Genomic DNA, 14,565 nt, shown 5'->3' on the forward strand with positions numbered 1-14,565 from the left:
GCAACACTAGTAAGGTATGCTCACCATGGAATGGTCAACCATTCAATACCAAAAGGGCAGCATTTACCTCAGGATAAAGTTAAGAAGGGATGAGAAGAAGACTGAAGTGGAAGCAGGAACCACAGGGAAGAAGTACCAGAACTGTTCCATGGAGGGGATTACAATCATTGAGATGAAACAAAAGGTACGATTTGTTGAATTTAAAACTGATGGTCTTCTCTGTAAATATTCACTCAATTCACACACAAAAACTTCCAAAAACAAAACAGAAAAATCATAATGGAACCCACTGTTATCACACTGATTCCAGCTCAGAGAGACCTAGAGGACAGAGTGAAACTTCCCTAAGGGGTTTCCAAAGCTGTAAATCTTCACTGACGCAGATTGCCACATCTTTCTCCTACAAAGCAACTATGGGTTCAAAATCATCAAACTTTTGGTTAGTAATTGAGCACTTTTACCACTTCATTACAGTTATAGTTGTAGTTAAGTGCCATCAAGTTGGTTTTGACGCAAAGTGACTCTGTATAAGGTTTCTGAGGAGTGCCTGGTGGGTTTGAACCACCAACCTTATGGTTCAAACTGACCTTGTGGTCCAGTGCTTATTTTATAGTGCTATACCAGGACTCCATCACTGGTGGTGGTAATGTGCTGTGGAGTCGGTTCCAACTCATAGCCACCCTGTACAGGGTTTTCGAGGCTGTAAATCTTTACGGGAGCAGATTGCCTCAGCTTTCTCCTGTGGAGCGGCTAACCTTGAGGTTAGCAGCCCAACTTGTAACCACTCCATCACTAGGGTTCCTTTAAAGCACAGGAAGTTCCTGGGTTACGACTGTGTCTTTAAGAATGTGTAGGTAAATTGTAACACAGTGCATATGGTTCTTATTTTAGTGCAAGAAAAAGCTAGAAGGCTTCTCAATGATTTAAAAGCTGTATGTACATCAAGAGATGAAGAAATTGTTGTGAGTAGGGCTGGGTTCCATGGTTTCAAAGTGAGGGCAAATTTATGTAACATTAAAGGGAAAGAAGTTGTCTATAAGTCAGATTACTTATAACCCTGGGACAGCCTGTAACTGTATGCAAGAGGTCACTGGTATCTTCTGAAAGACTGAAGAAGCAAAAAAGAGTGGTTAGAATCTATAGAAGACTAGACCTCGAAACAGTTCTCAGATAGGACTAGAGCTTTAAGGAAAATCAGGATAAAGAAAGAGTCTCTGCTCAATCTCGTCTAAATGCACAGAAAAACTGAATCTCATAACCTCATAAATCTAGGTTTCTAAGTTACAGAGTAGTGTTTAGATGTGATGTAACTAATTACTCAGGTCCTTTAAGACGTTAATGTAATCATGAGCTGAATTATTGGGGCATAAAAAGGTACCAAAAATCATTAGTTTGGCTGTTGATTACGCTTTTACATCAGATTTTTAGGTAGAACATGGCTAGTCATTGCATTGTTACTAGGAGAATTTTGTTAATGCATAGTTCTCGTGCTATTGTCCAGAAAAGAGAAAAACCTGCGGTCCATAGCCAGAACCCTGAGCTCAATAAAAGAAAGGAAGAAGCCACTGAAATAAGCAGAACAGTCTATAGCCTCCAGTACCCACCTGCACCTCCTGTAGCATTTAGCTCTGTAATGTGACTTATCTACACCCTTACGCCCCACGAATCCCATTTCTCAATGAGGACTGCAACGCTACCAAGATCGAAGTGTGCAACTTCAAATGCTCTTTAAATCAAACACAATAAAGACAGTCCAGACACTTTTTCTTCTGGTGAGAATGACTAACTCGTACCTCCACTTTCACCTCAATTGCATAACTCAAGAGAGCAAGAGACAACTTTCCTTGGACTCTTCAAATAAACTCTCTTTAGGGATCAGGCCACTCACAAGAAAATAGCTCAGCAGGAATGTTAAAGAAAAAAAAAAAAAAGAGAGAGAGAGCAAGAGAGTGAGTGAGTGAGAAATGAGAGATAAAAACAGGAAAGAACGTGAGCAAAACATTACTGGCAACCATCATGCAACACATGCACTGTCAAACTTTAGTTATTTGAATGGAATCAGGGACACAAAGTCAATTTAGAAAGTAGAGATTTGGTGAGAAACCACCCCTGTACAGTGTGTGTATGTGTATAGACACATGACCTAGTTTTGGTAAAGTGAAGTTAAGAATGGTTTACAATTTATGTGAGTCTATTTCTAACTAGACTAAAAGGCAATCTGAAACTGTGTTATCAATTAAGGGACCATTGATGGATTACATACAATTGGAAATAACCTTCGGCTGGACACTTACTGATGTAAATACTGGACATGTGATAGCCAACAGAGTACATTAATTCTATTCTGAAAGGAGCATGAGCTGGTGGAGAAGGAAAAGGGGGACTCTGAGGCCACCCTTTACCATCTACCAGTCCTCTCATATTACAAATTGCTACTCAAGAATGTGGACTTTGGGTGGAAGCCATTGCCTGGTGGAATGTCACACAACTTCAAATACAAGCAGGTCAGTTCTCAAATACCTGCATATTGCCAAACTGCTGCTTTAAATCTAGCTGTGTCAATTGTGCTGAGAATACCATTTTTTAAAGTAGTAGATTTTTTAAAGTAGTAGATGCACTCTTAGAAAATAGGAAAATTCGAGATCTGGTTTTTAATTAAATTCCACCCTCTTTCATTCTCATCACAGTCCTCCTCTATATCCCTTGACTTTTCAGATCATCTTAGTGATCTCTTCCTTAACAAATACATTAGTGGAACAAAACAGTATTTTGTGAGGGTTCTTGATTATTGGGCAGTTGATTTCATATCTAATAAACCCCAGTAATGACAATTCATTGTCAGTGAGTCGCTTCTAACTCACAGCAACTCTACGGCTGAAAATCTTTAGGGAAGCAGAAAGCCTCATCTTTCTTGCACAGAGTAGTTGCTGGGTTTGAACTGCCAAACTTGTAGTTAATATTCCAGTGCTAATCCTATAGCTCCACCAGGGCTCCCCCCCCAAAACACGCAGTAATCAAAGATAAGATTGGTACTACTAATAAGACTTTGGTGTGGTGCTACGGGTTAATGCGCTGGTCTGCAATGTTGGCTTGAACTTCAAGGCTGGCAGTTCAAGCTCACCAGCTATTCCTTGGAAACCCCACACAGGGTTATTATGAGTCAAAACTGACTCGAGGGCACAAAACAAAACAACAGGTCTTTGGAGCCCTGGTGTGTTGCTGTAGGATAAGCACTAAGCTGCTAAATGCAAAGTCAGCAGTTCAAACCCTTCAGATGCTCCTTGGGAACCCTATACAGGGTTCCCATGAGTCATAAATGACTGGACTGCACTTAACAACAACAATGTCCACCATTCATCTGTCCATTTGTAGTACTGTCATGGCTTGTGAGTTGCTGTGATTCTGGAAGCTATGCCACAGATATTTTAAATACTAGCAGGGTCATTCATGGTGGACAGGTTTCAGATGAGCTTCTAGACAAAGACATACTAGGAAGGAGAGACAAACTACTTCTGAATATTTAGTCACTGAAAACCTTATGAATAGCAGAGAAACACTGTCAGCACCAGAATACTGAACAGTGAAACATGATGAAGAACACCAGAATATTGTTAGATTTACTGCCCGGAAGGTGAGTCCCTCAGGTTGGAAGGCACTCAAAATGCAACTGGAGAAGAGCTGCCTCCTTAAAGAAGAGTTAACAGTGATGACGCAAATGAAGTAAAGCCCTCGGGACCTTCATTTGCTGGTGGGGCACAACTCAGAATGAGGAGCTGTAAACATCCATTAATAATCAGAACATGGACTGTACCAAGTATAAATCTAGGAAAATTGGAAATTGTCAAAAATGAAATGGAACGTGTAAACATTGATACTGTAGGCATTAGCGAGCTGAAATGGACTGGTAGTGGCCATTTTGAATCTGACAATCACGTGGGTTACTATGCTGGGAATGACAAATTGAAGAGGAATGGTATTGCATTCATTGTCAAAAAGAACATATCCAGATCAATCATGTCATATCATCAATCATGACAGGATAACATCTATAACAACTATAAGGCCCACCAGTTAACTGCACTATTATTCAAATTTAGGCACTAATCACTAAAACCAGTGATGATGAAATTGAAGAAATCTACTAACATCTTTAGTATGAAATTGATCAAACTTGCAATCAAGATGTATTGGTAATTACTGGTGATTGGAATGCAAAGGTTGGAAACAAAGAGGAAGGATCAGTAGTTGGAAAATATGGCCTTGGTGATAGAAACGATGCTGGAGATCGCATGACACAATTTTGCAAGACCAATGACTTCTTCATTACAAATAGCTTTTTAAAACAACATAAAAGATATATTTTCTGTCTTTTATGGACTTCACCAGATGGAATACATAGAAATCAAACTGACTACATCTGCAGAATGAGATGGTGGAAAAGTAAGGCCAGGGGCAGACTGTGGGACAGACTATCATTTGCTCATATGCAAGTTCAGGCTAAAGCTGAAGTAAATGAAAACAACTCCATGAGAGCCAAAATATGACCTTGAGTATATCCCACCTAAATTTAGAGATCATCTCAAGAACAGATTTGATGCATTAGGCACTAAAGATCAAAAAGCATTGTGGGATGACATCAAGAACAACATCCAGAAAGAAAGCAAAAGGTCATTGAGAAGATAAGAGAAGGATAGGACCAACATGGATGTCAGAAGACAAGAAAGCAGGAAAGGACCAAAATGGATGTCAGAAAAGATTCTGAACCTTGCTCTCCAATGTAGAGAAATCAGCGTAAAGATGCTAAAGCAAATGGAAGATGTGAAGAGGTAAAAGAGCTAAGTAGAAAATTTCAAAGAGCAGTTCAAGAAAACAAGGTCAAATATTATAATGAAATGTGCAAAGACTTGGAGGAAGAAAACCAAAAAGGAAGAACATGTTCAGCATTCCTCAAGCTGATGACTTTGCTTCCTAATGCTGACAATCACTATAAAGAAAACAAACATTCCTAAATTCCAGCACTATATCTACCATCCTACGAACATCTCTACCCATTTATTCTTCTTTCCTTCCTTTTACTCTGGACAAACAGCATGCTTCACTTAGGATTCCCCCTCCTCTCATCGAATGAAGGAAGTGGCTCTACCAATTGTCCCCTGTCCTACCTCATTAGTTTTTTGCTACTGGATCATTCTCTTTGGCACATAAATTTGAAAACATCCTCTTTATTGCACATACCCCTCCAGCTTTCCTTTATGCAAATGTCAGGAGTCTATATACTTCCACTCTTCCATTCTCAAATTTATGGAGCACCTTTTCATTCTGTTCTAACTATTCAACAAAACATCCTCTGTATAGTTCACCAATGCTTTCTACGTTGCTAAATCCAAATGTTGGTTCTTTCAGTCCATATCTTACTTGGCCTGTGTTGCTGTTGTTAAGTGCCGTTGAGCTGGTTCCGACACACGTTGGAAGCCTATGTACAACAGACTGACTCACTACTTGGTCCTGTGTCATCCTCACAATTGTTCCTATGTTTAAGCCCATTGTTACAGTCTACAATGATTTCTTCCTCATTCTCCAAGCACATTTCCTCACTTCTGGGAGGTGATTTCTTGGTTCTCCTCATGTCAGATCTTCCCAGTTTCCTTCACTGGTTCCTTTTCATCTTGGTGACCACTAAATGGCAAAACTCAGTCTCTGGAGTGCTTCTAATCTTTTCTACCCAGAGTTACTCTTATTGTGTTTTAAATTTACACCTCCAGTCAGGTCCATTTCCAGACATGTACATCCAACTGTCTGTGAGTAGTTCTTACATGGATATTTACTAAGTATCTCTGAGTTAATTTTCCCAAAATGGAGCCCTTGATCACTTGACCCCCTCAACAAACCTGATCTTCCCCCAGTATTCTCTATTCCTGTAAATGGCAACTCCGTGCTTCTAGCTACTCAGGCAAAATACCTTGATAATTTTTCTTGATTCTCCTTTTACTGTTAAAAATGCTGCCTCACCAGAGATGATGATGTGGAGAGACGGGGCAGCTGGGGACTCTAGCCCCATTGAGGGAGAGGGACTGTGTGCTGACAACCGAGGGGCAGCCTTGCGGGGTATAACCTTTGGTTATTTGATGATGCATGGAGGGTTTGTAATCATGGCAATGAACGATATACAATAGAATGAATGTAAAGCTAATGTTCTCCCATGTAAACTAGCACATAATTAACAATGAAACACTTTAAAAAATGCTGCCTCACCCCATCAATTGACTAATAAATACTATTGGTTCTAAGGATCTCTGGTGGTGAAACAGTTATTTGTCTACATGGTTAAACATTTGGCTATTGAAAGGTTGACTGAACCACCCTAGCATCTCTATAGGAAAAATGCTTAGTAAACTGCTTTTATAAAGAATATAGTCAAGAAAAATTCTCAGGGACATTTCTATACATGGTGTCTTTTTAAGTTGAAATTGACTCAAGAGCACCCAACTCCAACAGAATTGGCTCTAGCTTCAAGATCCAACCACTTTTATTCATGTCCACGGTTACTATATTATCAATGCCATCAGCAACACCTATATTTTGTGTCTTAAAATTAGTTGTAATCCCATCAATGTAACAACAGCCCTCTTCTCATTTCCTCCCTGGGTTCCACATTTCCATTCAATCATATTTCTTGCTGCTTCCTGCCTTCTGAACTTTGTTTTTGGACCAAGTTTTACCCTTTTGATCTCTCATGGCTGACTGTTCTATGGAAAATGTTCCTCATCAGGACGTTACTGCTTTATGTTGTTGTTGGTAGGTGCCTTTCTGTTGGTCCCAACTCACAGGGATTCTGTGCATAACAGAATGAAGCACTGTCAAGGTATGCACCTTTCTCACAACTGCTGTTATGTTTGAATCGTTTGTTGCTGCCACTGTGTCAATGCATCTTGTTTGAGATCTTCCTCTTTTTTGTTGACTCTCCAGTTTACCAAGCATGTCCTCATGTTACCAAGGACTATTCCCTCCTGACAACATGTCCAATATACTCATTATCCTCACTTCTAAGGAGCATTCTGGCTGTACTTCTTCCAAGACAGATGTATTGTTTTTAGGTACGTGCTGCCCTTTGGGTCATTAATGATCTCATTAGTGTTGTTAACCTTTTTATATACCTATCCATTGCTTGGCTAAGGATAGAGCCACAAGGTATGTTCAGTTCAAGACCTAAAATGCGACCAAGGATCATAGTCTTGGGGTCTCACCAGTCTCTACCTGATTTTCAGTTTTATTCCACATTTTATCCATCTTTATATCCAGGACTTTCTAATCTGATCTCCTTCAGAGCAGTTGGTAGTAAGTAGCTGGGCACCATTTAGTTTTTCTAGTCTTGGTTTTAGAGACTGATGTTCACAAGGTTCATTAATCCACTGGACTAACAGTTTCCAAGCATCTTCAACTTTTGTCACTCTTCTTTCTTCTGGACAGGGAATGACCAATAGTTGTACTTTAAATGGTCACACATGAGCTTCTAAGATCTCAGTTGCTACTTATCAAAGTAGGATATAGAACATTGTCTTTGTAGACTATGTTATTCCAATTGACCATGATGTTCCCTGAAAATATGAGCCCACAGGCCCAGCAACTCATTCCTTCAAGGTGTTTGATCATGTCTAAAAAGTTTTCATAATTCTCCCCGCTTTATATACACTGGCTCTATAGGATAAACACTGGACTGTGAAACACAAAAATTAATAACTAACTAAAAAATACCCCACTATCTAAAATGGAAAGAAGAACTATAAACATTTATGTGTGGCTCCTTCTGGGTTTTGTACAAGTATTAATTTAATATTTTATTCAAATAGTTTTCCATTAAGTTAACCTGAACAATATGCATATTAATTACAAACAACATTGGGCTCCATCATGTATTTTGGAAACAATGAAGTTTGATCTTATTCAAAGATCATTGTTTCAACTGCCAGTCTTCTGACCCAGCAACAACACTGAGCATTCTTGAGGTAATGACAGAATGTACTGAAGTATGAAAGCAGAAGACTTGAGTTTCAGCTCTGCTTTTGTGCCAGCTCTAGAATCTTTGATAATTCATTTTCTCCACTCAGTCCATGACCTTTGCTACTATCTTTAGTTATGCTTTATTAAAAATAATCTCACTTAGCTTCCTTTCTAGTAGTAAACCCAGTAGCTCTAAAAGAACCCTGACTATTAATGACCAAATGTACTATATGTTAGTCCAGATAACATGTGCCTAACAGATACAGTTTCATTATTTCTAAATGATATAAAGCTTACATTTCTTTCTTTTGCCAATTATCTGACTTCTGTTGGTTTCACAGGGGGAAAGAGAATCAAACTCAAAATCAGCTCAAGGTCCATTCCTATGAAGTGGAGGTCAGACATGCCTCCACCCTACAACCTTCTTTACCCTATTCTGATATCAACCATCCCTCTCCGCAACACTCTGTGCTTCATATCAGGGTTCGATAATCCATTGCACTGGTCATAAAGAACTTACAGTAGTACTAATGATTATGGGGTTTGTTAGGGAAATGAACACAGTACAATTCAGGATCGAAATACAACTCAGGAAGAAGTAGGTATCTAGTCAAGAATGCCTCTTGTCTGCCATAACATAGGCAATCCTCACTCGTTTTGTTTTATTGTGAACTGAGTGATAGTTTACATGGGAGAACATTATTGTTTCATTGCAATGCTTACAATCTCCTCTGTGCATCATCATTCAACAGTATTTGCTTCTATTCTCTCTGTTTTATTTATTTATTTATTTTTTGGATGTCACAAAAACAGTCAGGAATATATAATCCTTTAAACAACCAAAGGGCACATTCTGCAAGCCTGCCTCCTGGCCACTAGCACTTGGCTACCAGCACACAGCCTTTCTCTTTCCATGAGTCTAGAGTCCTCAGATGCTCTATTTTTCCATGTCCTCATCTCTGTCTCCATCTCTGGTGTTGCTGCTTCTCTGGATGGGGTCCCACATTCTGCTCGTGCTCTTCTCCCTTGATGGTCCTAGGGTCCTCTGTTCCTGGATTGTATGATTATCTACTTCTGCCTTTTTGTTACAGAACTTCTACCTTTACCGCTGTGACAGTCACAATTAGTCATGATAATTACTCACGATTGAATCCTAAGAATCTTATGCCCATCTCTTTTCACCAGACCCGTCTAGACCACTCCTCACTCTTGTCTTCAGTGGCTCAGCCATGTGGTCATGTGGTCTCTGCTCTGCTTGGGTAAGTGTTACCAAGCTCCTTTAGTCCATCTGGAAATGTCCAAAGGGCACAGTCTGCAAGCCAGGCTCCTGCCCAATGATCCACAGCTTTACTCAGTCCACAGGCCTAGATACCGCCAGCTGCTCCATGTCACCACCTCTGCCACTGCCACTTTTCTTAAGTACGGATTTTACACTTCACTCATGTCCTTCTTCCTCAGTTAACCTTGGATCGTCTGTTCCTCCTTCTGAAATAGTTCCCTTTAAACCTAGTGGGATGGCAAAACTAACCACTCTCAGCCTTAGATCATGTACACCTTTATTGCACGGTTGCATCCAATTACTTGGTGGGATTAAGAAGCCTTTGGATAGAAAAGTCATATCAAGTAAAATTTTTTTAAACATTTTATTGTGAATTGAGTGATTTACAGACTGATCATTCTATCATTCATAGTGAGCATGTCTTATAAGTACTGTTGTTCTTCCTATATGCCTATCTACTGCTTGGCTGAAAGCTGGGTCATGAAGGTGAGTCCCTGTCCAAACCTGAATTGTGGTGGGGGTCATAGTCTCAGGCTCCTCCAGTTTCTTTCTAACCAGTAAGTCCAGTCAGTTTTTGGTTTTTTTTTAAATACATAATTTTGAGTTTTATTCCATATATACTGCCATTCTGCAGGGGTGGGGAAGCATTTTCTTTCTGCCAAGGGTTATTTAGATATTTGTAATTTAATTCATAGGCCATACCAAATTATCAGCTTAAAAAGTAGCCTTCTATATTTGGTCAACCATTTAATTAACTCACCCCTAATGTGATGGGCAGACTTCTGGTATGCAATTATGGGTTAATGCGCTGGACTGCAAAGTCAGTATGAACCACAAGGTTGGCGTTTTGAGCTCACCCGTTGCTCCTTGGAAACCCTATATAGGAGTTCTATGTGTTGGAACTGACTTGATGGCACTTAACAGCTACAACAACAATGTAATGGGTGGTGTGGTGCTGTAGGTTAATGACACCAACGTCAGTTTGAACCGCAAAGTCAGTTTTGTTTTTTTGTTTATTCTTGCTTGGTAAAGTGGAGGGTCACCAAAAAAGAAGAAAATCCTCAATGAGATGGATTGGCATTGTGGCAGCAGCAATGGGCTCAAGCATAGCAATGATTGTGAGACTAGAGCAGGACGAGGCAGTGTTTCATTCTGTTGTACATAAGGTCGCTATAAGTCAGTATCAACTCAATGGCATCTTACAATTAACAGTTTTTTCTACTCTGGACCCTTCCATATCTGGACTGAATTCTGGGTGGTGTTGCCATGTATGTCAACCTCTGGTTGTTGTCTGCTGTAGTTGGCTCTTAGTCCAAAGAAATTCCTTTAGTATTTTTTTTTGTATAGTTGATTTGGATTGCTAGATTTAAAAGCCAAACAACTTGTTAGGCATGGCAATTTATATAGCTAGTAATAATACAATATTTAGTAAATGTGAGTTGTGCTTTTTTCTTTCTCTTCCTCTTTAGAGGGTCAATTTTCCAACAAGAAATATTCAATTTTGAGTATATAATTTTATTTTCTAGATTAAAAAAAGTCTGAAGCAATAAAATCCATTGCCACTGAGATTGACCATGTAGTAAAGAGTAAAACTGTCCTATAGAGCTTCTGAAGCTGTAAAGCTGTATGCAATCAGGCTACTACATTTTTATTTCCTGTAGAGCAGTTGGTGGGTTCAAACCACTGACCTTTCAGTTAGCACTTAATCACTCTACCACAAAGGCTCCTTCTGAAACTGTTTTGTTAAGTAACACTGAGTTGGTTCCAACTCAAAGAGATCCTGTAGAGAGCTTCCAGCTAACAGCTTGTGGGTTTGAACCACAGATTATGTGGTTAGCAGTCCAGTGGTTATCTTACAGCACCATATGCATTTATTCAACTTGGAAAGGATGAAATATAGTTCTTTTTTTATAAAATCAACAGATTACTGACCTGAATTTAAGTCTCGTCCAGGATTGAAGGCCCGACTATTAACAGTATTAGACAGTCGATCACAGCTGATTGTTCTAGACACGTTGGTGTTAAAGTTTCCATCAAATCTGAAACAACAGAAGAAAATTACAAAATTAGAAGAAATTATTTATTGGCTAGCCAATCCAGAAAAACAAGTAAACCAAAATAATGGATCATACTGTGTATAAAAGTGAATCGCCTGCAAACAATAAAATAATGATTTGGAGTTAAAATATACAGAAAAAAACCAACAAAATCACTTCATAGCAGTATAGAAACAAGCAACGTTTGCATTCAGAAAGATTTTGAAATCAAGGAAAAATTCTAAGGAGATAAAAGTTAATTATCCTTAGAGCCAATTTCTCACAATAAACTCTAAGTAAGGAACAATTAGTGCAATCAAACAGAAAGTAGGTGAACAAATTCAGACTGGAATTATAAAACTCCAGATTGAAATCTGATGTTATTTATGAACAGAAGTACTCTTTAAATGATCCCAGCTGAAAACCAATGACCAACACCACCAACAAAAAAGACAGCAGGCGAAGGAGAAAGATTGGCTCTGGAGCAGGAAAGGTCTTGATTTGGATGTCTGCTCTGTTACTTATTAAATGTGTGACCCTGGGTTTTCTGCTAGAGCAAACAATAATCTGAAAACATGTAACAGATAAATATGCCAACCCATACTGAGAGTGTGTTTTTAAAATGAATTTAACCCAGAAGTAACAAAAGTTCAAAGCCAAAACTTCCAATTAACATATTTAGGATTTTTGATCCTGAGGGGACTCATGAAGTTCCTCAATGCTGCCCAATAAACTCAACTTAAACAATTGTTGTTTAAAAACATGTTAAAAGGTATGCTACCATAAGAGATAAGGACTCCTGGTATGGCGCTGTAGGATCAACACTGGATTACAATCACAAGATTGGTAGTTCAAACCCACCAGCTGCTCCTCGGAAACCATATACAAGGTCATTATGAGTTGGAACTGACCCGATGGCACTTAACAATAAGTAATAAATGCCATTTTATGAAGTTCCATTAACATATAGGTGGTTGTTGTTGTTGTTAAGTGCCATCGAGTCGGTAGAGATACTATAATCAAGTTTATTTGATTATTTACATGAATTCTAATATTTTGATCACTTTCAGAAGATAATACTGATCCAGTTTGTGGAAGAGATTTTCACATGATGTACTTACATATGTATCATCTTTCAAAGCAGAAGTGAACTCTATTTTAAGACCCCTTCAGTCCAGCCTATACTCCAGCGCATAATTACATCAACTATGACAACTGTGTCTCAAAGTATACAGTTGTTTCATCAACGTAGTTGCTCTTCCTTGGACCTGCTCCAGCTTGTCTAGGGAGAAGGCTGCTGGCCCCAAAACCACAGATAGAGGAAAAAGAGATGAACACAGCAGCAGCTGTCTGTGTGTAAACTGGGGTAAACCCACATTCTGTAATCTCACTGTCCCTCGTATTTCAGCATTTGAACACCTGTGAAGCAGGAGTGGTATGACAAAACCAACAAGACATGGTATCTGTCCTCATGAGTTTTTATACAGTCAGAGGGCTTGATGTCATATATTACAACAACAGATTTCTAAAGAAAACATTTTGGCACATTCTGTGAGAAAATCTGGGAGCATCTGACAAAGATGGAAATAAGCTTTTCTGAGGAAGTGGTATTTGAGCAGAGACCTGAAAGTTGACTAGGCAAATAATAATGACAACTTACCAGAATTATCCAAAATGGCAGCCACTAACCAGTGACTATTAATATTTAAATTAATAGTAAATAAAATCTTTTCAACACCATAGAGAATTGTGTTGGTCAATACTGAGCTGGACCATGGGGCAGGCAAACTGGCTTGGGGTCCATCACTGATTCTAGAGTTGGTAAACTTTTACTATAAATGGTCAGATAACAAATATTTCAAGCTTTGTAGCCCAGTCCATCCATACGGTGGCATTTGAAAAATGTTAACTATTCAACTCTGATACTGTAATATATGGGCAGCCACACAAAATGTGTAATAAAATGAGCATCTGTTATTTATTTATTTCCAGAAATAGGTTACGAATCAGACATGGTCCATGAGGGTTGTTGGTTTTGTTTACCTGTATATATACATAATGTTGAGCACAGTACATCACATAGGCAGATACTCAGATCAGGTAAGCTGCCATGAAAATCTACATTGCCTAGTCCTGTTCTAGGCAACCCTGGAAACTTCTGAAGATAAGCAAGGATCATGGCTCAGATGAATGGTTCCCAAATACTGAATGGCTGGTTACATCAGAGTCACCCTGGGCTGTTGACTGAAATGCAGATTCTTAGGTTCCATCTTTAGAGATCTCAGCCATCTAAATTTGATATGTCCTACAGAGACAAGAGCCTTTTCAATTCTGCTACAACGAGCAGCATTTCTGTTAGGAATAAAACAACAGAATGGCTTTCTCCACAAGGAAAGCTATACCTCTCAAGAATACTTTTGATCTGAATCAAGACAACAGAGTGGTTTTTAGGTAGGTCTGCAGCTCAGATCTGTATTTTGTACATCTGTATTATGAAGCCCTTTTATACCTACTCATTTCACAGTTGAGATAAGCAATACCAAAAGTTATACAGCAAGTCAGGAACCTAACCCACTCCCTGTCTAAGGATGAGCCACTATACCACACTGCTCTTCCTAAGTGACACATTAGGAAGCATTTGCTGAAAGGGGAAACTCCAGAGAGTTATTGGCAATTTTTCCCAGTACAAGTCCTGAAGAGAGCACTGTTTGCCACAATGGAGTCCCCATAGCCAGGACCTTTGCTATCAGCCCTATTGCCTGAGAGGTTAAAGTGTAGTGCTGAGAGGGCATGGTTTCCCTGGGATAAAGTTAAAGCTGGTTCCTAGAGCCCAGAGAACTATTATTACGGATTATTTTCCAGTCTCTATTGAAGAGGTGCACACCTTCAGTATGGGTTGTACCTCAACGTAAAGCCAACAAACATCCTCACCACTGGACCAATAAACAACATCCATATAAATGGAGAAAAGACTGAAGTTGTGAATGACTTCATTTTGCTTAGATCAACCACCAACACTCATGGAAACAGCAGTCAAGCAATCAAATGACATATTGCATTGGTCCAATCTGCTGTACAAGACTTTATTTTAAAGTGCTAAAGAGCAAAGATGTCAGTTTGAGGACTAAGGTGCACCTGACACAAACCATGGTATTTTCAATAACCACATATGCGTGCAAAAGTTGGACAGTGAATAAGGAAGACCACAGAAGAATTGATGCATTTGAGTTTATGGTGTTGGAGGGAAATATT

At 39.1% G+C, this 14,565-nt stretch overlaps 1 protein-coding gene across 1 annotated transcript in view; it reads right to left on the reverse strand.

Moving 5' to 3' along the window:
• Nucleotides 1-14,565, reverse strand: part of CACHD1 (cache domain containing 1) — a 228,958-nt gene that overhangs the window by 105,539 nt on the left and 108,854 nt on the right. Inside the window, exon 3 of the mRNA XM_006862460.1 lies at nucleotides 11,210-11,316. Coding sequence (XP_006862522.1) covers nucleotides 11,210-11,316 — 107 coding nt within the window. The remainder of the gene's footprint in view (nucleotides 1-11,209; nucleotides 11,317-14,565) is intronic.

This window comes from Chrysochloris asiatica, unplaced genomic scaffold (assembly GCF_000296735.1).
Source record: "Chrysochloris asiatica unplaced genomic scaffold, ChrAsi1.0 scaffold00048, whole genome shotgun sequence".
NCBI classification, from domain to species: domain Eukaryota; kingdom Metazoa; phylum Chordata; class Mammalia; order Afrosoricida; family Chrysochloridae; genus Chrysochloris; species Chrysochloris asiatica.